This window comes from Opisthorchis viverrini (assembly GCF_000715545.1).
Source record: "Opisthorchis viverrini unplaced genomic scaffold opera_v5_11, whole genome shotgun sequence".
Lineage (NCBI taxonomy): Eukaryota > Metazoa > Platyhelminthes > Trematoda > Opisthorchiida > Opisthorchiidae > Opisthorchis > Opisthorchis viverrini.
This window is the reverse complement of record NW_008751667.1, coordinates 2,123,195-2,146,421: the sequence shown is the minus strand read 5'-3', so window position 1 is coordinate 2,146,421 and position 23,227 is coordinate 2,123,195. Positions and strand designations below refer to the sequence as shown.

Here is a 23,227-nt window from a genome sequence, read left to right as displayed (position 1 = left end):
CATGATCATGCCAGACGGTATGCCACCCACAAGTTGGGAATATACGTTATTAGTATAGTAGGATGCAGAAAGCGCACCGTATAGACTGATACAAGACAACGTAAACGAGAATGGTGACCAAATGTTGGTAGACCTCCAGATTGACAAAGACTGGATGTAAAACTCCGAACGCCTACCCAAGTAGCCCCAGGCCTCAGATTTTGTGCAAGATCTCTAATTTGATAGAAGTTCAGACGCTCCTTGCTCGTCGCTAGACAAACTGTCGCACGTTAGGTGAAAAAGAGAATCTGGGGGCATAGAGAAGCTTTGAGAATCCAGAAGGTTGAAGAAATAAATGAGAGGAAAAAAGACGAGCTTCAAGGAGCCTTTTGTGAGCAAACATTCGCCGATGATAATGGCTCGTTTATCTGTGAAAAGATAAGCGCTTGAATCAGTGGAGCGCTTAATTTTAAGAACGATTCAACCGTCACCTTACGGCTAATATGGGAAATTCGCTACAGGCCACGCAGTCAAGGACGATAAACTTGAAACCTTCGGCGGCTGTAGAAATAGGCGAGCGGAATTTTGCTCTAAAGTGTGACCAAGCTACTGGTCCTGGAAGGCTTCCACCTGAGCCGGGTCCTGCGGAACGACCATACCAACTGTTACCTAGCAGTTCATACTTATGAACCTGAAGCTAGAGGAACGGTCCTGAACAAGACGCCGCGCAATTCCGCTGTCTCGTGCGTCAGACCTATGAGCCAAAGGTTCAAGCACAACCACCTGTTCAAAGCCTCCTTTTTGGCACGAACAATCGAGAAGTGCCACTCGCTTTTGAGCGCACTATTGCCTATTTCACCGAGATACGGCCGCAAAATACATTACACCCGATTCGTGTTGAACCTTTGGTCCAAAAGCAAATGATAAGTAAAATTGTTAATCGAAGAGAAACGTTTAACGCCAACTGGGGAGTTAACGTTTTTAGGTGGTTTGGCAAACAATTGTTGGATTTGTTGTTCCATTAAAGCCAACCTATCCTACAGCGCTGATTAACCCGTTGCGCCCAGAGGTTTTTGAATTGATTGATAACATCTTGAGGCCATATTCGCCGAAATCATCAAGTTGATGGTTTTAGTTGGCCACATTAGCTGCAAGCCGGGAGAAGCATCGCGGTTTAGAAATTAGATGTATGAAGCACTGTGTACTTTCGGAAGTCTGGTGGTTAGATACTTCCACCACCCTTACCTGAATCGATTTTTAGAATGTCAGGTTAATCTTAAAACACAGAGATCATTTAATAACCCAAAGTTGGCATGATAGTCACCGCCGTGCACGTTGTCGCAAACGCCATCCCCAGTCCATAATGGCACTTGCAGCTTTTGCATTACTTTAAACCATTGTGACGGAGTTCCGATCACCTCAAACTCCGTACAGACAGCAAACTAAGTAAGTTCCGGAGCTCATTCTCCACAATCCGCCATTTTAGTTACCCAGTGGAAATAAGTAAGCCATCCGCAAGGTGTTGTACGGTAGTGAATTTGTCAGACAGGCCCTCAACTGAGAAATGAGGCTGTTAATCATACAAGGGCCGGAAGAAACATCTACTGTGAGTTCCGTGCATCAGAAAATTTCCAGACCTGAAGCAGAGAAATTGCAAACACGGTTGGTCACAAAACTATAGTCTAAAAGCCAGGGCTCCAAAGGTTGCACCAGCATACCGAAGTGCCCTTTATATGTACAACCGGGCTGACATTGTGGCAACCAAAAGGGCAATGAAATTAAGGCCTCGGTCCCATAACAGTGACAGTTGGCGTAAAGTTTTACAAAACTTTTCAGATAGACGTAACGATAGTAAGAGCTAGCTGTATGCTATCATAGGCTATATGTTGCCTGAAAGCGAGCGCGGTTCCCAATATAAAACTCAGGCCCAGTCATCCCCGCAGAGAGAAGGCTGGACTCCCGGAGCAGATCCTTCTTTGTCTCAGAAAAAGGCAATGCATAGTGAGGACAGAGTAGAATGCGCATATTCTCAATGACCTTGTAGAATGATAAATGCGTTCGAATACATTGTGCGCAAGCTAATGGGAGAGAAGCGTCGCCTATTTGGAACCGACGCTCAACGTGGGAAAAACGACGCAAAATTTCGAAACTCGAAATTTCGGAAAATAACGCTGGGAACTCTTCAATAAACGAACTGTATTGAGAGATACGGATTCCCCGACAACCGACTTATCATCAAAGGGACGATGATGATAAAGTAGACATTGGAAGTTCTCCAGGATCCGCGATAGAAACTCTCCGATAAGGCAGATGATATTGGTGTAACGGTGATACTACTGATCGGGAGGCACGCGAGTAGTATGTGTTGTTCGTAGAATTTTGCTTTGCGTCGATTGAAAAATGGAATTCTGTTGCGGAATTCGCGGGGCCACTTTATAACATTCGCTTTTATTTGACCGACGAAAGATTGGAGACAATGAATCTCCAGGAAGACTCGTTCGGGAGAAGATCTGTGTCCAGTTTTTGTAACTAAGATGCAGGTTGGTGGTTTGCTTCCTTGTTCAATGGTCTGTAACCGGTCAGTTGGCATTTCCGAATAAATAACTCCGCAGCAAAGGCCTTCTTCCTTTCATCGGTAGCACACAAATTGTGCAACCAAACAATAACTAACACACAATAATATTTTGGCCAACTGAACTTCAGAAGAACTGCTGTGGACCATAAATTGTAGTGGGACTATCTGTCAGTCCGCGGTCTTCTGGTCCGCATTCCAAGGCTTGTGTGTTTGGACATCTCCCGATCAACCACCAATTGATGATTCCGAACTACCAACATTCAAACATCCCTCCTATACCTACAATTCAGCACCTGGCGCTTGTGACTACTGCAATGACGGTTCGGCTAATCGTTTCTACCAGACTGTCTGGATGGCAGCAGAAAATTTCTTCTGGTTATGGAACTGTGAAATGACGGGTAAAAACCGTGGACACGACGTTGACGGCTGTTAACGGGAGTGGCCGAAAAGGGCTGAAGGGAGGTGATCACCGGTTTTGGACATGAGGAGCTCAATAGCTGCTGTGTCGAAAATGCCTTCAACCGGAATATAGCTGTAGGGAACCCGGGATATGTCCTTTTGCCGGGTTGATTTTTGCGTGAGCTTTTGAATTTGTCTGCAGCAATCTTCCCTATGGCCTTTTCGACTGCTCTTGCTGCACCTGCGTTTCCCTTAAGACGCTGGATCAAAAAGTGCCGTTCGCCGAAACAATATGGTGTGGGCGGCTTTTGTGGAGCCCACCTGGAACTTGATTGCCATTTGGAAGTTTTGTTACATACCACACCTTCCATGAAGGTGGAATAGCCAATCGTCGTTGCAATATTCTGGAGACCGGCGACTTTCCCGAATTCGATCGTAGGTTTCTGAAGTGTCCGTTCTGAATCCTGTTCAATTCAACCAAGTAGCGGGTTCTGAATATTTGCGTCGTGTAGTGACTGAAATCCAGCCACGAAAATGAGGCAATGGAATCAATCCCCGCTTATGGTGCTGAGCCTCATGCACCCGAATTTTTTTCGACCACACGGGCTTGTGTCATGACATCTTCAGTATACCTTTTATTAATCTTGAAACACTGATAATGGACACTGAACATGAACGTTTGCTCACTTACTAATCCACCGGGACCTTGAAGGTTCTTGCAAAGCCAAGGTTATACGGGTAACGGGGATCACGAAATTTTTTGAGCTGATCGTGGTCAGGTTGTAGTGTCTGTAATCCGTTATCACATTTACCATTCTTCGTGAACTTGAACCACACCTTGTAACTGTCGTTGAAATTGTATCACGATGTTTGTTTTAATGTTACGAACACAATTTTCCTGTGCGACCTGCTGACTTCTTGCTGAACGAGTGTATTTACGCTCCGTTGAACTGTTTGTTGACTGCTGCACCAGTGGGACCAAATCTCTGTGTTTGTGTCAACTGTTGAACGTCACAATAAATCCCTGTGACATTTTTTAGCCGTGAATAATTTTCCTACCGTGGAATATATCACGCACGCGGAACCATCTGTGGGAAATTCCGACAAGTGAATATTTCCTTTCACAGCCAGTTACTGCATTTGGATCGGTGTAGTGGACTATTGGATCTACACATTCGTGAGTCCCCATTTGACTACTCATTCTTTTCCTATTGTGATTTTGTGATTTTGTATTGGTTACTTTGCTTGTTAATTTATCCGAACACGCTGATAAGGTCCTAGTCCGCTACAAGCTATCCACAGTCGCCACAGCAAGAGCCGAACTCTTCATGTAATTTCAAACTAAGAAAAGTCTGTTTCAAACATATCCTCATGTGTATTGAACCAGCTTTTGAAAGTTCGTCAAGATTCATTACAGGAACTGGATTAGGTAGTAATATTGACAGCAGCAACCATGATGAGAACGTTTTTGTCGCATGCGCCGACATAATGTGTACCAGAAATTCCATAAGCCTCGCTGAGGCTTCTTTAAAATGCATCTATTGCTTCTGTAGAACTAATTGAATTTGCCCTTCTGAAATTAGCTTCTTAGGTTTGGCTTGCCACTTGTTACTATGGTCGGATTTCCATTTCGGTTCATGGCTTCTTGCTCCGCCCACTTTGGTAAACCAAATTGCAAGGTAACCCGAGCCCGCCCTGTATGAAGAAAAGCGCAGAATAATGCAACTGTACCTGTAGAGTTATCACCGAATGTCCCCCAAGGTCGCGCAGGAATCTTCTTGAGGGGGGGGGGAGAAACGCTAAGCGATACATGCCGGATGCTGATTGGCTGAAATAACGACCAATCAAGCCTTGATTTCGTTTGGTCCGTGGCCCGCATATCCGGCCAAGCGACATGGTGTCCGGCCATTCGGGTCGGTTGGGCTCCGAACACAAAAGACTCAGTTCACTACCTGAACGATGTCGCTCCAGCTCAATCGCATTGAGTGGATTTAGCTTTGAAGCTACGGGAACTGGAGAGACTTGATGATAACTTTGATGACGGCTGGAGGAATATTCGTCGAGTTTCACCTTAAGGTGAAATAGACCATGATCAGAGCCGTCCGCATGAGTCCGCTCGCATACCACATGATCACTGAAACCCATCCCGCTCAGTAACTCTAATCGAAGGCTAGGAAACCAAACCATCCACAGACGAGTGTGATTGGGTGCATAGGCTTCCGAAACGCCGAGTAATTAAGAGTTTAATGATGGACAGAAAGGGCCGATGAACCGCACATGTCCGAGAAATTTAAACAGCTTCCGTAACAGGAGACATTGGCCCGTCGCCCTAACTAATCCGCTCAACTGGTCTTATGATGGTGACTGGTAGCGAAACGACCTCCGGAAAAATGGAAATTCAGTTTATTCATAGAACCATTGCTTTGAGCGGTCACCTGAACATCTTGATGGACAGTTCAGCTGGCCTCATCTTCTCAACCTCCAAAACGATCAAATGAACCAAAGTGGTATGTCCGCGCCATCCCCCATCGACAACGTAAGTCTAGCGTGTAATTTCATTGCTTCAGCGTAACAAAACACGTGGATCCGCATCCTTCACTCTTCAAAAAGAATGTTGTGGCCCTCGTCTTTATCCTGTCCAGTTGACTATCTATTGTCTTGTGTGGAGAACTTATATCTAGAAAATAGGGCGCCCCAACATTGATTGCCAAATTTGGGAACGGTGCAAGGACATCTAGCGTAAACCATGGAGGTGTCAATCCAGTGGCTGGAGCTTCCAAGGTGCTGTGCGGTGTGTTGGTACGAAGGTTGGTCCACCGTTGGGAAACTGAATATTCTCCTTGTGTCTTGTATCAAGTACCGACACTGAGCCACTCTTTCTGGCGACCATCAGTGATCGTCTCTCTCGGTCTCGGATTAGTTTTTGACTCCATTGATCGTCAAGTGCTGTGGCAGTCTGTCGATGGAGGGTGTCTTCCAACTTATTGTCTCATAATGGTACTTTATGTCCCCTCCGGTAAAGACGGCGGATTCCGTCCCGAGTTCACCACATCCAGTGGTGTCCGACGAGCACGTCCACCCATTTTATTTAATTTCATCATGGATGAGTAAATGAGGCGAACACTGAAATTTCTCTGAAACTCCAATGTTCACATCTCCCCGAACATGAAACTTGCTGACCTGTAATATGCGAACGCCGTTCGCATTTTTGAAAATAGCCGGACAAATCGTTTGAAAAGCTGGCTGGGGCCATCCAGTCCTTCGGCATGTGTCCCGCTTCCACAAAGAAGTGTTGCAGGACGTAGCTCTGGACATATCTCTGAGAGTTCACGAAGTTATACTCGAGGTTGTAGAACAACATATGTATTTCGTAAGTTGCATTTGCTATAACGATACTGTGTCAGACGAAGTGAACTCTTCGAGAACCAGAATTACGTTTGCCAATTTACGCCACTTGTGACGTCAAAAAGAATATCTCTGAGCTCCAAACTAAGCTTGTGTCAGAATACAGTAGGGCTTTATTGTTGCACGGCTGCAAGACATGGCACATTCGGGTGGAGGATCTGGGACTGCTTCAAATCCTTGTCCATCGATGTCTCAGAACTATATTCGGAATGGGATGGAACCAACGAAGTCCCAGTGATGTGATCGCGAGACCTGTTGGAGCATACACCACTGCCAGCAAGGATGGCAGGGCTATGTGTTGCACATGCTCAGTTACTACCTGTCGAGACGAACGTTGTTTTTCCTTCATAATTCATAGTGGTGGAAACCTATTAATAGGCAATTTGACGTGGCAGAAAGGAATGGAAGTGTTAATGCTCTACTAGAACCCGAAAATTAGTTATACGAACGAGAAAATGGGGAGCACTAACAATATCTGCATGTTGAATAAAATTATTACAACCAGTATATATGCGAACAAGAGACTTATCGCATTGCAGATACAGGTTGATAAATCCTGTTTTAAGTCCGGATGCAGGTTTTGTGTCTTCTTCGCTGTTGTAGCAGCCACACGTATTCCTGGATATCCGTGAGTGAAGCGCCGTAGGTCCTGAGCGGCTCTGCTCCGCGTTGGGCGACGTGCAAAGCTATGTTGTGTTGCGTTGCTGTGCTGTTATCTTATGTGTAGGGACGTTTGCGTGTGGGCGTCAGCAGATGACTTGTTGCTACCTTATCAGTCGCTAGACAGTCGATGTCAGATGAGTCACCTTTGTGTGTCGTGATTTGTACGTGCAGGAAAGAAAGTGAGTCTTAGGATCAAGGGCTTGGCTGTGAGTGTGTAGTCAAGTGAGTCACGATTCTGTGGCGTGATTTGTGAGTGTAAGGGAAAAAGACAGATCTCGTGATCTAGCGAGTGTCAGTAACCTGTACAGTCATGAATGTGGCGAAAGGGTGGCTACAAAAGGTGTTCCGAAAGGTTTGGACACTTGTTGCTGTTCATCTCCCGGGATAGGGTCCACGTGACTATCCCTGTTCTTGGCTAGAGACGGTTGGACGGTATACCGGCTAACCGATGTCAGTGGTTTATCTGTCAGTTTATATCCAGACTATCCGACTAAGTGTGTATGGACACCGGCCCTAGGTCCCTATCCGTGCCCCATTTCTTCCTTCTTTCCACTATAAGTCTTTATTCGGTTGGATTGACGTGGAAGCATGGCAGTAAGGCATCAGTGTCCTCCGGTAGTGTTGCCGTCTCAGGTGATGATGCTGATGACGATGAACACACAGAACGAACTGTTCTTGAACCGGCTGTATATTTGTTACCTTGCAAGTGGATATTGCATAATTAAGACTGCATACACTATATACTACGGTTTAACGTATTAGAGAGGCGATTTTAAGTACGCCGCCTGACGTACTATAGGTCTATCTAAGCAATTTCAGCTCGTCGGACGGTAGCTGACCTTGTCGACAACTCGCAGGCTGCCAGTTTTCGACGTAGTGAAGTGGCACGACTGTCGCAAAAGCAATATAGTTGTCGGGTGCTACTGAAAACCTTCGTAGAGTAACTGACGTGGCAAGCTCATGGGCATAGGTTATTTCTTATGTGTCTCAACTACGTTTTCTTGCCTTCGTTTTGAACAAGCCAGTCAGTTCAATTCATCAGCCATAAACCATGTACCATAGGCACGTTGGTTCCGGCTGCTACAGTTTCGATCACCGGGACAGTGTGAAACATGCAGCCAAGCCTTGGAGGTGATGGCATGTTCAGTTCCTTCGGGAATCAGATAGCTACGCATTGAAGGTGATCGCTTTGATGCATGAGTGAGTGCATGGCTGCATGACTGGGCCATTTCTGTCAGTATCATTAGCCATTGCTGAGATGAGTCCTGGGGTCCCCATCCAGTGAGGTGGAAGTTGCCGACCCGACTAAGTTAACTAGTTAGTGTTTTCGTATATCATTCCTTGGCTGTTCAGTGCCCACCTTTTGGTCGCTTCTACTCAAAACAGCTCTGCGAGGCAAACTGCCTTCTTTTATGCGCAGTACATGTCCTAACCAGCTTAACTTATGAAGCGTCAGTAGTTCATCTATCGCGGGAGTGTCCTTTTTAGGGCCATCTCGCGCACCTCAGCATTACTAATCCGATGTTCCCACCAGACCAATGCTTCGCAGACACCGATGGCCAAACACGGATACTTTTTCTATGTCCTCTACACTTAGGGGCCGCATTTTTGGTCCACAAAGCAGGATAAATTGCACTACTTCAGCGTGAACCCTGCTCTTAACAAGCCGAAGCACGTCGGCGTCAGAGGCATCTGAGGTCGGAAAAAAACTCCCCTGGCTTTCTCGATCCGAGAAGTAACCTCATCTCCAGCCAGTCCCCTGGGAATTATCTACCTCATCGATTGGCTCGTCTACAAGCATGAGGTTTTGGTTTGGTCCCACCCAGTTTTGAAGCAGCAATCTACCCTTTGCAGGTGTGCAGCGCATGCCAAACCTTGCATTTTTGAAGGATCTGAACCAAGGATAGCAATACCCGATTTCCGTGAGGGAACTTCTTGGGAGCATTTCAACCCTCGAGATTTCAGAGACAGGCAGAGAAATCTCAGGCGGCGCACCAATAACAAAGTTGAAGAGGACAGGTGAGAGAGGGCAGTCTTGTCTTACCCTACTGGACATTGTGAACTGAAGCGAAAGCTTGCCGTATACTCGTACGTGCCCACAGGGGTTCGCATGCAGTACTACCGTAAAGCGTACAAATTCCAAAGGGATCCCTTTGATCGCAAAACACTGCCGAAGTATCTGACGATCGACAGTCTAAAGCAGCTTTTACATCAAGAAAAACGACTAACATGGGACGTCTGAAGGAGACACGGTCGATTCATCCTCGGCCATAGCGAAACCCAGCTTGGTTCGTGAATCTGTATCTTCCGATAATCTGTGCCCGGACTGGGTTAGTAATCAGTAACCTGGGACTTCAACCACTGATTTGTATCGAGCCTTACGGTGCAGAATTAACTATTCATAAGCCTGTACGATAGCGAAGCATCGGTGTTAAACACCGATTTTATATTGTGGTAATGATGGCATCCGGAAGCGTCCTGACTAGTGAAGTTTGTCAGACTTGTATCCGTTTCGTTCAGTTTCGTCTTCGACGTTTAAAAAAGCATTCAGCTGTAGCGCCCTTCCGGTGCCTAGCTTCCATGCCACCCGAAGGAAGCACGAGGGCTGGGGTACTGCCAGGTTGCCCAAGCCTAGACAGGGGAAGTCGAGAGACAGAGGTCGGTTTCGGACCACGCACCGTCCGATCAGTAAATTCGCGCTCTCACCACTTGGACCATCTCGTCATCGACGTTACCATAGAGTGTACATCTATGGTAACATTTCATGAGACTGCGTACCGGCCTCACATCTTAAGTGTTCAATATGGATAGATTGTGAAAACGTCTCGTTGCTTAACGATTATATATCCGCGCAATGTATCTCAAACAGATTTTTGGAGGTGACGAATGTGCAAGTTGGGCTTCCTTCGTCTTATCCCACAATTACATTCAGACTGTTGAAATGTCCGCACTCCGGCATTGCTTGCCTTTTACATACACGGATTCCTTGTTTCGATCCAAACCGCTTCTCATTTCCAGGGATGGGACCCTCCCACTGACCATCACTGTGAACCAAGTAACCTATACGCTCTAGGTTACACCTACCAACAAACGATTTCCAAAAAGGAAGAATTCGATTGGAGAGCAACACCAAGTACTGTGTCGTAGATGACTGGAACCGAAAGCTAGAGGCGAGCGTACCGGCAGCAACGCGGCCGTAAGACGCTGATAAACAAACAACCGAAAGTGAGGGGCCGTTGGAAGTGTGCATTCAGTGGTTCACTATGGGCTCGGGTATGCACGGCCCGGCATACGTGCGCAAGACGTCTTACCCTTGAGGGTCACTATCGCTCAGGGTTACGACAGCTCGTTTTAAAAGAATGGGATACAAAGTGTAGCCAACCTTACGGTCGAATCAACTGATTACTGACGACTAGAACGCGAGACAGCACCATCCATCACATCCCTGGGGGATTCGGTTTAGAATGACGCTGTGAAAATGGTAGACAGCACCATCCATCACATCCCTGGGGGTTTGGTTTATGAAAATGGCGATCGACCGATCAACGTTGCCCTCAATTAACTGGTGATACCTAGCACACGTTTTCAGCACCCTAGGGGGCCTTTCCTTGGTGAAGTTCGTACTCCTTTCCGAAAGACCACATCCCACCGGCAGCCTGACAAGTGTCGTCTGTCGAAGACTATAGGTTCCTTCGGAATATGGGGCATAGACAGACCTTAGAAGCTGTACAGCCATGGATTGCACAATTTCAAGGAACAAACTATCTGCTCCCGTATAATCCGACCAAACCCAATTATATTTTCTCCTATCGGGTGTCACTCACTGGTCGGCTTTTAAATATTCTCTCCTGTCCTCTCTTGCACCACACCTTCCATATATTCTTTTCAATACACCTCTCTGAAATTACGACTGTCTACGGTACACCATCCCAGTTGGCAACCTTGTGGATGATTTTCCCGTTCTGAGATATTCGCTTGATACTGGTTCTTAAATTTTGGACTTTTGGTTGTATCAATGACACTTTTTTAAACTAGAAATCTTACTGTTTTCAAATACCTAAGTACTCAAACAACCCTCACTTCGTTCTCTTTATTATCCAGGTACGGCGTCTTCCTATCCGTCTGTAATACTTTGTGACTGACGAACTGCTATCATCTCACGCGAAATGGATCCGAAAGCTAACATCCACGGACTTTTGAATGGCATTGAAAAGTAGGTTTCCTTATGGAAATTCTATGTACGAAGCTATAATCCAGAACACAAGGCAATCTTAGAGCAGCATCTGAATTGGCAGGCCAGTACAGGCGAGTACGACTTTGAAGCGAACTTAGCACTGTTGCGACTGTATGTTTCGTGTTCCCTTAACTTTATTATGGATAATAGGTATCAGTTTTATCCTGAACTGTTCAATGCCGATGCGACAAGGCTTGTCCTACTAAAGGCTCTGGCCAGTCTGAATCCCACGGACTTCACAATTTGCAAATATCTGATCCATTTGGATCGCGTAAGAATTCAGTGAAAAATGCTATTTGTTTTTAGTTGAATGAGGAGCCCCTGTCATTGGTGGTCGAACTTGGGACGCTGCTGGAATCATGCCAGTTTCCAGACTTTTGGGTTTGTTGCATTTTGCTCGTCCAAGTTCTTATGTTGATTCAGCTACGCCTTCGAGAAAATCCCAATATCACCTCTGGCGTTCCTGGATTTCGGGATGCTATGGTCAAATGTAAGAGGTTCACAATAACATGGCCTGTCAGTTGAATATTCCTAGTTTCTCACCTGACACATGAACTCTTTCAGTATGTTTTTGACTTATTATTAGAAGGCCTGACGGGTGAGAGCTCGAATCGACTGGGGTTTTCAAGTCATTTAAGGAAGTGCCCAAAGCTGTGCCTGAAAATGACTAAAGACACCGCTATTTTTAGGAGTCCGGGAGCAACCAGCTCCTCATAACGGACGACGATGACTTCGGCCGGTCCCGACAGAGGGATTGCCGAATTTGGAACAGCTAAGCGATCACTTCGTATTGCATGCAATCCTTGTTCGTGCCATCCTGTTCCTCCTGACTCATAACTGCACTCACTATGATGGCGGTTGTGCAACCTCAATCCAGTCTGTATTTCACATGGATTCCCGCTTGCAAAATGCGATATTTTCATCTTTCCGGGAGTATTATTCTTTACTCCTCCGTACTCAACTGCAAAACTTTTAGATGACACAAATATGTCACAGATAATCATAGTGCGTAGCCTTCGCCTTTTCGGTCTAAGACAAGAGGATTTGTGTGCGTGGACAGTGAAGTTAGCGAAATGGTTCTTATGAGCATTCAAGCAAGTTAGATCTACCGAAGTCCGAGGCATGAAAATGCAGTCTACTAATTGTATCACCACCGAACTACCATTTCTGAGTGACTTATTGACGTTTACTTGAGACTTCTTCGTCAAACCATTCCAACTGCCTCTCATCTCGAATTTGATGCTTCCCTTCCCTTCAGTCATTGTTCAAATAGTGTGCCAAACGTATCAACGCATTCATAAATCCCTGTTAATTCGCCTATTGGATATGTCTGAGGCCGAGCTAAAGCAGTTGATCAAACAAAACGGATGGACCGAATGCCCACCGAGCAGTCCTGGAGATCCAAATGGACCACTTGTTTTGGTGAACAAGCACGAAGAGAACGTGAAGTCTGTGAAAATCCAGGAACGTGTAGACTTCGACGCGATCACTTCTATGTCTGGCGCTTTCCGACCAGCTAAGGGTGATTTTTTCATCAAAACTGGTTGATTGTATCGGACATTTTACAGTGTGTGAAAAATCGATGAGTTTTGTTGTTACTGTGTTCTCTCTGGTCACGTTATTCACAAACGGAAGCAACATAGGTGTTGCATAAGAAATGGAACTCTGAAGTATTGAACAAGAGAAACACAAACAGAGTATTGTGACAGGAACGTATGATTCGATATGATAAAAGGATAGAAAAAATTAACTGAAATAAGAAAATTTCCCATAATATCTGTGGCAGCTCGTGCATCCAACAAAACAGCACGCTGGGTGTATTCACACTGAAATGCAAAGGGGTACACCCGTCTCATCTGAACCGACAATCACAGTCATTTAGTCGACTGTGGTGGGAAAGGCATCTTTTCATGTGCGAAAGTACGTAGCGATGGGGACGATTAGATCGGGGGTTGTTCGCTTTTGAGCTTCTCCTGAGGTTGTGGGTCGTGGAATAGTTCCAGAAGAGGATACCAGACGTCCCACGGGCCTCTGTTGGTTGGGGATCTCATCAACACAGGAGCACGTGATCGGCTTTGAGGAGTGTATTTCCCAATGCGTTCTGCAAATTTCGTACGGCACTTTGTGGCAGACCAATGGAAAGGCCACAGAGTACGCAATGAGTGCATCAGCTAAAATAAAAGCATGGGAACGCAGTGTATTTTCAACCGTCTGAAACTAAGAGTGAATCGTAAACCGAATTTTCCATGGAGAAAAACGGCAAGGGGCACCTGGAACCAAGAAAGCAACGAGCTTTCGTATTGAAGACGACAATAGCACAGTTCCGTCCACATTAGCGTTTGTCGATGTCTTTGGTCACCCACCTCACTAATTCTCAGGACCTCACTCGACACATTCGAGTCTTAAATTCGACCTTGGTTGAGCTACTTTTACGACAACAGAGGGCTACGAGTGATTGCATAAAAAACACGAGATGAACAGTTGGCTCCCGTAGTCGAAAGCAATGACATCAGTAATAACCAGGCGTGCGTCATTAGTAGAAATATATGCCAAGAACAAACGCATATGACCATAGTTTACTCCTTCAGCCCTCTGACTTCCCACTTCGTTTTTCCACTAATTTCCAACTGGTACGTGGGGAAATACGTACGCTCAATAAACTGCATTGCCAATGTAAGTTGGAATTAAACTCGGAGGTTTTTCACCATAAACACAAAATCTGACTCTCGTCGGCGAATAGTGAGCTTTTATGGGAACAGCTAGTCTATTAGGACTCGCTTGGAATAGAGTCAAACACAGCGTGAGTCGAATGGTCACGTTTTAACTCCGCTTTTCCGTTCGGTCTATCAAGGCCTGATCTCCACCCTAGAGACACTCATACCGGTTTATGCAGATATCTCCAAGTTGAACGCAAAAATAAAATGGCACACTATAAGACAGGTCCAATCAGAATGATGTTTGGCTTTCCTGTGACTGTAGAATCCTAATATTGGCCACAAGTCGTTACGAAAAATTTATCTAAAATGAAACAAACTTACTTCCGATCTTGTTTTCGAAATCAGTGATGGTGTTGTAGTTGACTCCATCACGCATCGCCACCTTGGTGTGGTCGAGAAGCGTCGTTGTTTCTTGTCGCACGTAAAGGCTGGATAGCGTGTGAGTCTGTAGGTTCTCAATTTAGGTCCTTGTGACGAATCCAAAACCAGCACAGAGGGGACGACAGTTGCGTCTGGATCGATTACCGCCGCTTGTATTCGCAACACTTCACAACGACGGGGTGAAAACTGGAGACGATGCGAACGGTGAATAGGGACAATTAATGAGCGGAGACGACAAACCAGCGGGACAATTAATGAGCGGAGACGACAAACCTAACTTAACACCACCCCGATTCATCTACGACAATCGGCATCCCAATAGAGTAGCTGTCCATGATGATGATGATGATGACGAACTTCATACCAAAAACATCACCCCGATTCATCTACGACAATCGGCTTCCCTTTCGGCAGTATGTCAAACATCACATAAGCCTGATCGTTGTCTCATCTATGCGGTATGGTTTATACGTTGCGCCCTTTGCCGATTTCGTCCTACTCAGCAGCACAAATGACAGCGCAAGGTTCCTCATTCGGCAGTATGTCAAACATCACATAAGCCAGACCGTTGTCTCATCCATGCGGTATGGTTTATATGTTGCGTCCCTTGCCGATTTTTGTCCTACTCACCAGCAGAAAATACAGCGCAAGGTTCCTCGTCGAAACACGCGTCAAGAAAGTGTATTTGCGCTAGAGCACGGTCCGGGGAGAATTATCCTTTACCGTTGTTATTACTTTGACACAGACGGCACAGACGTTACTTATGCTTCCCCAAATGCGCTAGCTTCTGGCTAATAGCCGTACCGTTCATCGCCTGGTGAGTGACGTCCTCGAAATAAGCCTTAGGCCCAACGAGAACTATTCTTGATCGTTGCTAGCTACGGCAGCATTCAATCACCGGCTGTCAAACGGATAGGCTATCGCCGGATGATTACCGACAGCATCTTGGACACTACGGCTATCAGGTTGATAGTTTTTCGAAGTTCTTGCACTTTTTGAACACTACACCAGAAGTGTGGACACAATCGTGTGTGGTGGGTGGCAACACCGAAATCGAAACTTCCTCAAATCTTCGTATTTTTCCGCGGAAGACATTATCTCCAACAACGATCCATCTGTAGACAACTTCTTTTCCATCTTATGCCAAGTGATGAAACGTTCACATTCACCATTTATTAATCAGTATCAAGAACGAAGGTGTCGAACAGTTTAGGAAATTTAACTACGACCTTGTATGGCGATAAAACGTTGAGTTTAAATAAATGCTTTGACAGTATTCAGCGTCTTTGTTTGCTGAAGGGGAGAAATGTGTAGGCACATCAAAATACAGTCACTCTCATGTAAGTTCCCCAGATCAATAACATCCCCTCATGACAACCGACCTTCAATTCCCCAAGCTCCTTGATAGAACTAAATAGGAAAGTTATGCCGACAAACCAAACCGATCAATGAACCACCACTGACAACAAGAATCTCAGGTTACGTTGCCGTTCCGTGACAGTAACCATTTATCACGTCTCCATGAATCCAGAACTCTAACTGCCTGCATGCTGTACTGGTGCGGATATTCGGGGTGGTTTAGGGTTGCCTTGCCTTTTGTATTGAATATCCACCAAATTTGCTTACATATCCTCGAATGGGACAATGGGTTGTAGTGTCAGCTGTACTACCTTTAAGCCGGCTTACCTGATGTTAACTTGCATTCAGGCATAGGAAAAGAACCGAGCAGTGATCCATGTTCGAACCTGTGGGAAGTGCACACGCTCAAATACCTATCTACAGCGTTGGTGTCACAGATTTTGTTGGGACCATGTCACGCTCCACCGAACTTGGCCAATTGAAGTTGGACAGGGGAATTTCGACACTGCGTGCGAGTAAAGGGAACGAGGCAATCCGGTAGTATCTTAGCCCTCTTGCTTCCTTTCAGGTGACATGATAGCTATGCACCAAAAGGATGCTACAGCCAAACAATTATTTACCATTATTTACTGGAGACCACCTGTTTTGTCATTGGTTGGCTCTCAGAATGAGATCAGCTAAGGTGATCTGGAAGCCGGGTTGCTCTGACCTTCACATTATACTTGTTGCGTTTTCCCGCAGTGAGATCGCTTTAGAAGGGACGGATCAGAGGGTTTGTGCATTCTACTCCCCTGATGGTGCGGCAACTGTCTATCTCGCAGTGTAGTGTTGTAACGCGTCGAACTGTGGGTCAAGTAAAGTTTTCGTTTCACTTAAAATTAACATGCAGGTAAATGAAAAAGACGATTCAACTATGATCGCTATCGCTCGACGGAAGATCAATAAAATTCGAGTCGTAAAGGTCAATATGAAGGCACCTGTTGGAATCTGGCGAAACGACGGCTTGAACAAAGGAATTAAAATGAATATCGCTCGGTTGTCGGAATTCCAATTGACTTGGTTAAAACACACGGGCTTACACTATTTGTCCTCGTCGATGGGTCGGAAAATTATCAATGTTTTGGAAACAGTGCCTCTGGAAAAGTTTTTTTTCAATGTTCAATTCATTTGTTAGTCCGCGTGTGCGGGGTGGCGTTTACGTAGTTGTGGCAGAATAAGTAATCGAACCGACAAAGGTACAAGACCACACGAAATAAAGCAAGATGAATGCTGATTTAGCCAGAGAAGGGTGGATTTTAAACAGGGCCAATGACAGCTAATCGTGAATTGGTCTTATTTTAGTCGTTATTGATTTGATAAACTTACCAAATCAGGGGAATAGGGGTATGATGACCAACTTGATAATGCGGCACAGTTCCGTGCTGTCGATTGTCTTCCCTGAATGGTGGTCGAAGTATTGTCGGCACTAACGGGGACTGTCAGCCTGGTATGTTTACGACGGGGTTTGAACAAAACTAAGAAAGCACGGGGGACCAGGCCAAATGGAATGCCTTGGATAGGATTGTCGGAAACGACTAGAACTGCCCAGCGGAATTTTACACGATGGTGCCGCCAACGATGAAGAAAGCCATCTGAGATAGTGGTGGTGGCGACCGTCTTTTCACTTTCTGACGATTCACCAACCCAAGTCGGGCCAAGACAGGTGCTGTGGACACGTTTGTGACGTCGGGTGTTTAGTGGAGTGGCGACAGACGTGTGATTTGTATCGGAATAACCGGTGTAGTAGACCGTGGAGTGTGCGTGAGACACGGGTGATTTTGAAGGACAGCTGGGAGGTGAAAGAGCATCGAAGCTAAGTGAGCCGGATGATGAATGGGATAAAGAAGTGGATGGAGAAGGAGTGGAAGTGACTAGTGAGCTTGACGTCGAATTCCACGACGAGTTGGAAAAAGTGGGTCCTGTGAAAGACATGTATTGATCATGAGCACGCTTGTTAAGGACGTGATCAGAATGATCTAGAATGGCAAGTGCATCGTAACTCTCGAATACTGTGTCTCCGGTGTTAGTCTTCCCGAAACACTCTCGCAGGTTCTTCGCTTTCACTTTCCTGTAAGTAGACATGGATGAATGTTTGAAACAAATGCAACCCTGCAAAGGGGAACAAAAAGGGAAGGTTGGTTAGAGAGTAGGATGAAGTGAAAAAATATAACCGAAACGGCCTCGGGTTATTGATTGTGGGCGTACATTTTTTGGAGACTAGAGAAAACCATACCACCTGTGTGGTGGTTCAGCTGTAACACCCTTTCGGTGCCTAGCTGCCATGCCACCCGGAGGAAGCACAAGGACTGGGATACTTCCAGGTTCCCCAAGCCTAGACAGGGGAAGTCAAGTGGCAGATGTCGGGTTCGAACCACGGTAAATTCGCGCTCTAACCATTTGGGCCATCTCACCCCAACCAAGCCACCTATAAGATTGACATTCACCTGAGACGAAATAATTCCACCGGGATATTGGCCCTAGCGTCGTTTACCAGCCCATCAATCGATAAAGTTCGCGGTTGATCATTCGCATCCAGAGAGGATATACGAGCAAAAGCATTTGAAACTAAGTCACGTCCACAAATTAGACTGGGTGATCTGGCCTAGTGCGGTAATCGTGTTAGTTATTAAGAGAAATGGAAGTTGGAGAGTTTGCATGAACTCAGTAGTGAACGAAGTGCATGATGGGTGAGGATAACCAACTCGGTCAGCTCTGGGTCGTACAAATGGATAAGCCGCGATGTTTAGATAGTAATGAATGCTACTGAAAAGCAACCCACACACAAACATCAATTCGACACGTTCTCATGTGCAAACCCGCTGTTAGATCAGATGATGTGATGTAAAAAAAACCGCAAGAGATGTGGGGGGTTCAGACAGATTTGTAGTTTCGTCCGCAAAAGTTTCACGCGGATGGATTGGGAAAGCCATTCTTGATGGATGCGAGATAGCTAAAGACATGGTGGTTCTCAAACCAGTCCTCCGCATTCCTAGCTTAGGCAAAGTTCAGGTAATCTTACAGTATGAGCACACTTCAATACATGCTGTATCTTGCTGTGTGCTTCAGTGAGCTATGGACAGAAGCAGTTCAGTCAACTAATCAAATCGAAATGGGCACTTCAGTTTTCTTGAACTGAAAAAAGTTACCAAAGAGAAGGCCGGGCTGGAAAGCACTCAACGTATCCATCAGAGCACCAGGGATAACCGGTGATTCCGCATTGTCCTCGATTCCGTTAGTCAAGAGTGGATAGCAGAATTTCAGTCCTCATGCTTCCTTCGGGTGGCTCGACAGCCATGCACCAAAAGGCTGTTACAGCTGAACGATTAGTTTATTAGCGAATCCCATGAGGGAAAACTCAAATGATATACAACACGAGTCATGGAGGGAGTGCATGCACTGATATCACAGATATTCTTTGTTCACACTGTAAGTAATATCAACTGCATCGGAAAGATCGCAATGATCCTTTATTCGAGGCGAGATGTCCTTAGACTGTGGAGTCGTCTGAACATTTTCAAAGCTGGAAATACCCATGGTCCGAGTTTCGGAACGGATTCGTTCCTTACTGACTATCCTGCGTCCGCTTAGAAAGTTTCCCCGGTACTCTACGCGACGATGTTCGTGGGGGAACCACAAGCTGAGTTAGCGAGCGTGCCAATATGAGATTTACACGATGAGGTGGGGAGACAAATGACGCCCGGTCAAAAACTGTCCCCAACTGTATACACTCATTACTCAAGTAAAAGTCAAGGGGCAAAGTATAACTTCCGGCAACCTACCTCTCGGAGAATGCGCAATCTGTTGGCCAGTTGAACATCCCAGCAGGTAGTCTTGGTTGACGAAAAGTCAGTTACAGGAGGTTGTGAACTGGGAGAGATCATTCTATGGTGGTGTGTACCATGGGACTTGTGTGGGGATGAAACCTGACGATCATTTACCATACTCAATCTAATCAAGTCATCAGTGATGCTACCTTGAACTGCAGCCAATGCCGCCATGGTCAGGTATGAGGGAACAGGCGGGCTGGACGGGGCATATCGGGAACGAATCAGCGGAGTGTGAGTGGAAAACCAAGAATCGGTTGAATTTGGACAAAAATCGGGCTCCAGCGACATCGTGTTGGACCAGATGCGTTCATCGTCTGAACGACTGTCGTTATCCGTCACCTGAATTCTCGGAGTGTTTGAAATCTCGTGGGTTGCATACGTTGGGAAAGCGCCTTCATCCGGTGTACCTGAAAAGTCAGAAATTTTCTGTGCGGAGATGCGGCCAATAAAACTAAGTATCAATGGGTGAACGTCCAAATAAGAGATAGTTTAGATATCACCAGGACAACAACCGAACAAGTGGGGGGGGGGAGGATTTTGGATTTGGAGTGCAGTGATATGTGCTAGCTGAGGAGTATAGGTGCTTCGTGCAAATAAGTGGTAAGAGCACCAACAAGACTTACTTACTTACTTACTTACTAGGGAACTGTGACGATAATGATCCAACCCTTTTATGCATACATACAGAAACAAATAGTAGTGTTTAACGTATCACATGAAGTTGAAATAGCCGCGGGAACATTAGAATCGAGTAACCACGGCATGGTTCGATGAACTACGGCGACGCATATCGGAATTCCTAGATGAAATTCCCTCGGAAGTTGACAAAGGTGGGCGAGTTTTGGGTCGGATTGGTGGAGATGGTGGGTTATGCCGGGAAGTATCAGAAGACAAGCTGTTAACACGTATCTCTGATTGCTTCCTTGTACCTGTTTGAGTGTCTGGACACCTGGAAACCTGGTCGCGTTTGCGAGCTGAAGTTTCTCGTTTGTTGATTGCATCGGGTGTCCGGACAGTGGTCAATGAATGGGAAGACGAACAGGGATCCAGGGGCTGACGTGGTACAGCCTGCGCTCTGTTCGGTTTGGTGCGGGAATCTTTAACTTGTACCCCTTGCTTCTCTGGAAGTACCGTTTTTCGGCGCATCGCGGCCTTGTTGACCACGAGGGATGAGGATGCGAACTGATTAGACTGTATTACGTTTGGACTAGACTCCGCCATAGCTTCCGATGGACTTCCAGGCGCTGTGCGTGAACGATGGAGCAGGACAACGGAATCTCCGGTCGATGGATCTGCCAGGTTAGGTGTAGGCGGTGAACAGCTGAGTATTTTCGGAGCTTTGTGCGTTCCAAGGCTGTGTAGCAGAACAAAAAATGACAAGCATGATTTCCCTACTTATGAGTAGAACAAAGTGTAAACAAAAAAGAGAAAGACTGAATGACTTCAACGTGGTGGTAGTTTTTGTTTCAACTTATTCGTTCCGTTCACCTTATAGGACCAGCCAAAAATGACAGCTTAAGATGGTCAGATACTTCGAGTTTCTTACCCTCTAAATTTCACAGAAAGAGACAGAGCCTAGCTGCATGTCACATGTGATTTGAGCACCCTGCTATTCGCCTAAGAAAAGTGATAACTCGTCCCAAACAGGTCTTTATAGGGGGTCACCGTAGAGCAGTAGTACTGTACACATACTTGGTGTGTTCACTGAGCTGGAAACATTTTGTCGACACTCAAGATGGTATAATCAATGCGTCGCTGTGTAGCGAATCGGTGCGATGCGTCGACCAGACCACGGCCAAAAACAGTAGGTTGATTGGAAATTTAAACAAACATGCCACTCGCTCACTCCCAAAGTCGTTTGGTTATCGAATACTCATCAATCTCCAAGAACCGTCATGGGTGAATAACAATTGCTTCATTAGGACATGACGCATTTATCAGTTCCGAATTTTCGCAACACAATGTGTTGAGAAAACTTGGTTCCATGACCTAGACAATTGCACGGGGTAGTTAGGTCGCAAAACACCAGGCTATTTTTGGAAGCTTACCACCCTACTATGTGACCGTATACTCGCCAATCATGTGCTTTGGGCGAATTATTCAGGACTTACGGCTGAAGGGGTTTTTGTCCATCCGTTTGTTCCAACAAATGACACAAGGCTGGTTGAACCGGTAGTGTGAATTCGACATGCAATAGACTACGACTGGTAGAAGTGGAACAGGAGGAATTGGGAGTGAGCGATTCAAAGCCAGGATTCCGTTCGCAACACAATATGTGTTGAGAAAACTTGGTTCCATGACCTAGACAGTTGCACGGGGTAGTTAGGTCGCAAAACACCAGGCTATTTTTGGAAGCTTACCACCCTACTATGTGACCGTATACTCGCCAATCATGTGCTTTGGGTGAATTATTCAGGACTTACGGCTGAAGGGGTTTTTGTCCATCCGTTTGTTCCAACAAATGACACAAGGCTGGTTGAACCGGTAGTGTGAATTCGACATGCAATAGACTACGACTGGTAGAAGTGGAACAGGAGGAATTGGGAGTGAGCGATTCAAAGCCAGGATTCCGTGGCGACAGCTGAAAGAGAATAATGGGTCAATGCGTACGCGATGACGGTACAACGAGGTCACAACATCGTTAGGAGAAAAACGAAAGATCAATTCGCGCACAGCTGCTAGTAAAATGTATCAACTGATCATATTGTGGAATTGTTCTTGGTACCTAAATACAGTATGATCAGGGATCTATTAAGTGAGAGCACAACCGACATCGTAGATATAACTGAATCCTTGAATGGGCTTTTGGGGGATGAAAGACGCCACAGGTATTATGCCACCAATTGGTCATTCGTATGGTTTTCGAACAAAGATTCCGGGGAGGGGGTAGCGCTAGGACCATGCGGAATTACAGTTAAAATTCTTCTGATTGATTTGACGTCACCTCAAGGAGATGAGGTAAACTCAAAGAAAGTGCACTTTCTCCAACTGACTCGGAAGAAATGAGCTCTGTCACAGATGCAACAGTAAGATGGTGCCGTCATGAAGAGACTGGACCTTACCGTGGTGTGACGGTTTGCGCATCTCAGCGATCCATTGAGCTATACTGGGGAGTGTCCTCGAGACACTCACAGAGTCTCTCATACCATGTTGGTCCATGGTTAAAGGTCTGACGAACACAGTCTCCTGGCCCTCCAGGTTGGGGGGTGGAATATGTGGCGACTTGTTCCGTAGAAATGGTAATGCATTTGCATTTCCCGGTTTAGGCACCCCGGAACGATTGTGGTTAGCTAGCATCAAGTCCTTTCCCTGTTAACCTTTATTCTTTTCTTCACAATAAGGCTTTCAAATAAATCATGGTTGTATGGCAGTGAAGCATCGGTGTTGAACACTGATATCATGCTGTCGATGATGATGCATTTCAGGCGGAAAGTTGAGCAACATGAAAGGGTCGAGTACTGGAGTAACGACTAGGCAAATAGATAAACAGCAATTCGGTACAGAAACGGGTGGAATTTTCACCCGCGTAGTAGTAATTACTATTGACTCAATCGTTGTGTGCTATTCCTGGTTCTTGGATCCCCTATTCCGACTATATATCGTGTCCTCACTGGTGTTTTCTATTCGTCCCGACCTAAAGCTGCCACCT

General features: G+C 45.9%; 3 protein-coding genes across 3 annotated transcripts in view; 2 read left to right on the top strand and 1 right to left on the bottom strand.

Moving 5' to 3' along the window:
- Positions 1-11,187: 11,187 nt before the first annotated feature.
- T265_01075 (hypothetical protein) lies at positions 11,188-13,442 on the top strand (the record flags this gene model as incomplete). The annotated part of the gene is made up of 4 exons (XM_009165018.1): positions 11,188-11,234; positions 11,268-11,526; positions 11,562-11,745; positions 12,514-13,442. 4 exons carry the CDS (start codon positions 11,188-11,190, stop codon positions 12,801-12,803), a joined length of 780 nt encoding a protein of 259 aa, XP_009163282.1.
- Positions 12,396-23,227, bottom strand: part of T265_01074 (hypothetical protein) — a gene marked incomplete at both ends in the record, with an annotated part of 55,909 nt that continues 45,077 nt past the window's right edge. Inside the window, 6 exons of the mRNA XM_009165017.1 lie at positions 12,396-13,426; positions 14,294-14,539; positions 17,078-17,860; positions 19,531-19,985; positions 20,508-20,932; positions 22,002-22,159. Coding sequence (XP_009163281.1) covers positions 13,196-13,426; positions 14,294-14,539; positions 17,078-17,860; positions 19,531-19,985; positions 20,508-20,932; positions 22,002-22,159 — 2,298 coding nt within the window. The remainder of the gene's footprint in view (positions 13,427-14,293; positions 14,540-17,077; positions 17,861-19,530; positions 19,986-20,507; positions 20,933-22,001; positions 22,160-23,227) is intronic.
- T265_01073 (hypothetical protein) lies at positions 14,575-16,886 on the top strand (the record flags this gene model as incomplete). Its single annotated transcript, XM_009165016.1, has 2 exons — positions 14,575-14,766; positions 16,602-16,886. 2 exons carry the CDS (start codon positions 14,575-14,577, stop codon positions 16,884-16,886), a joined length of 477 nt encoding a protein of 158 aa, XP_009163280.1.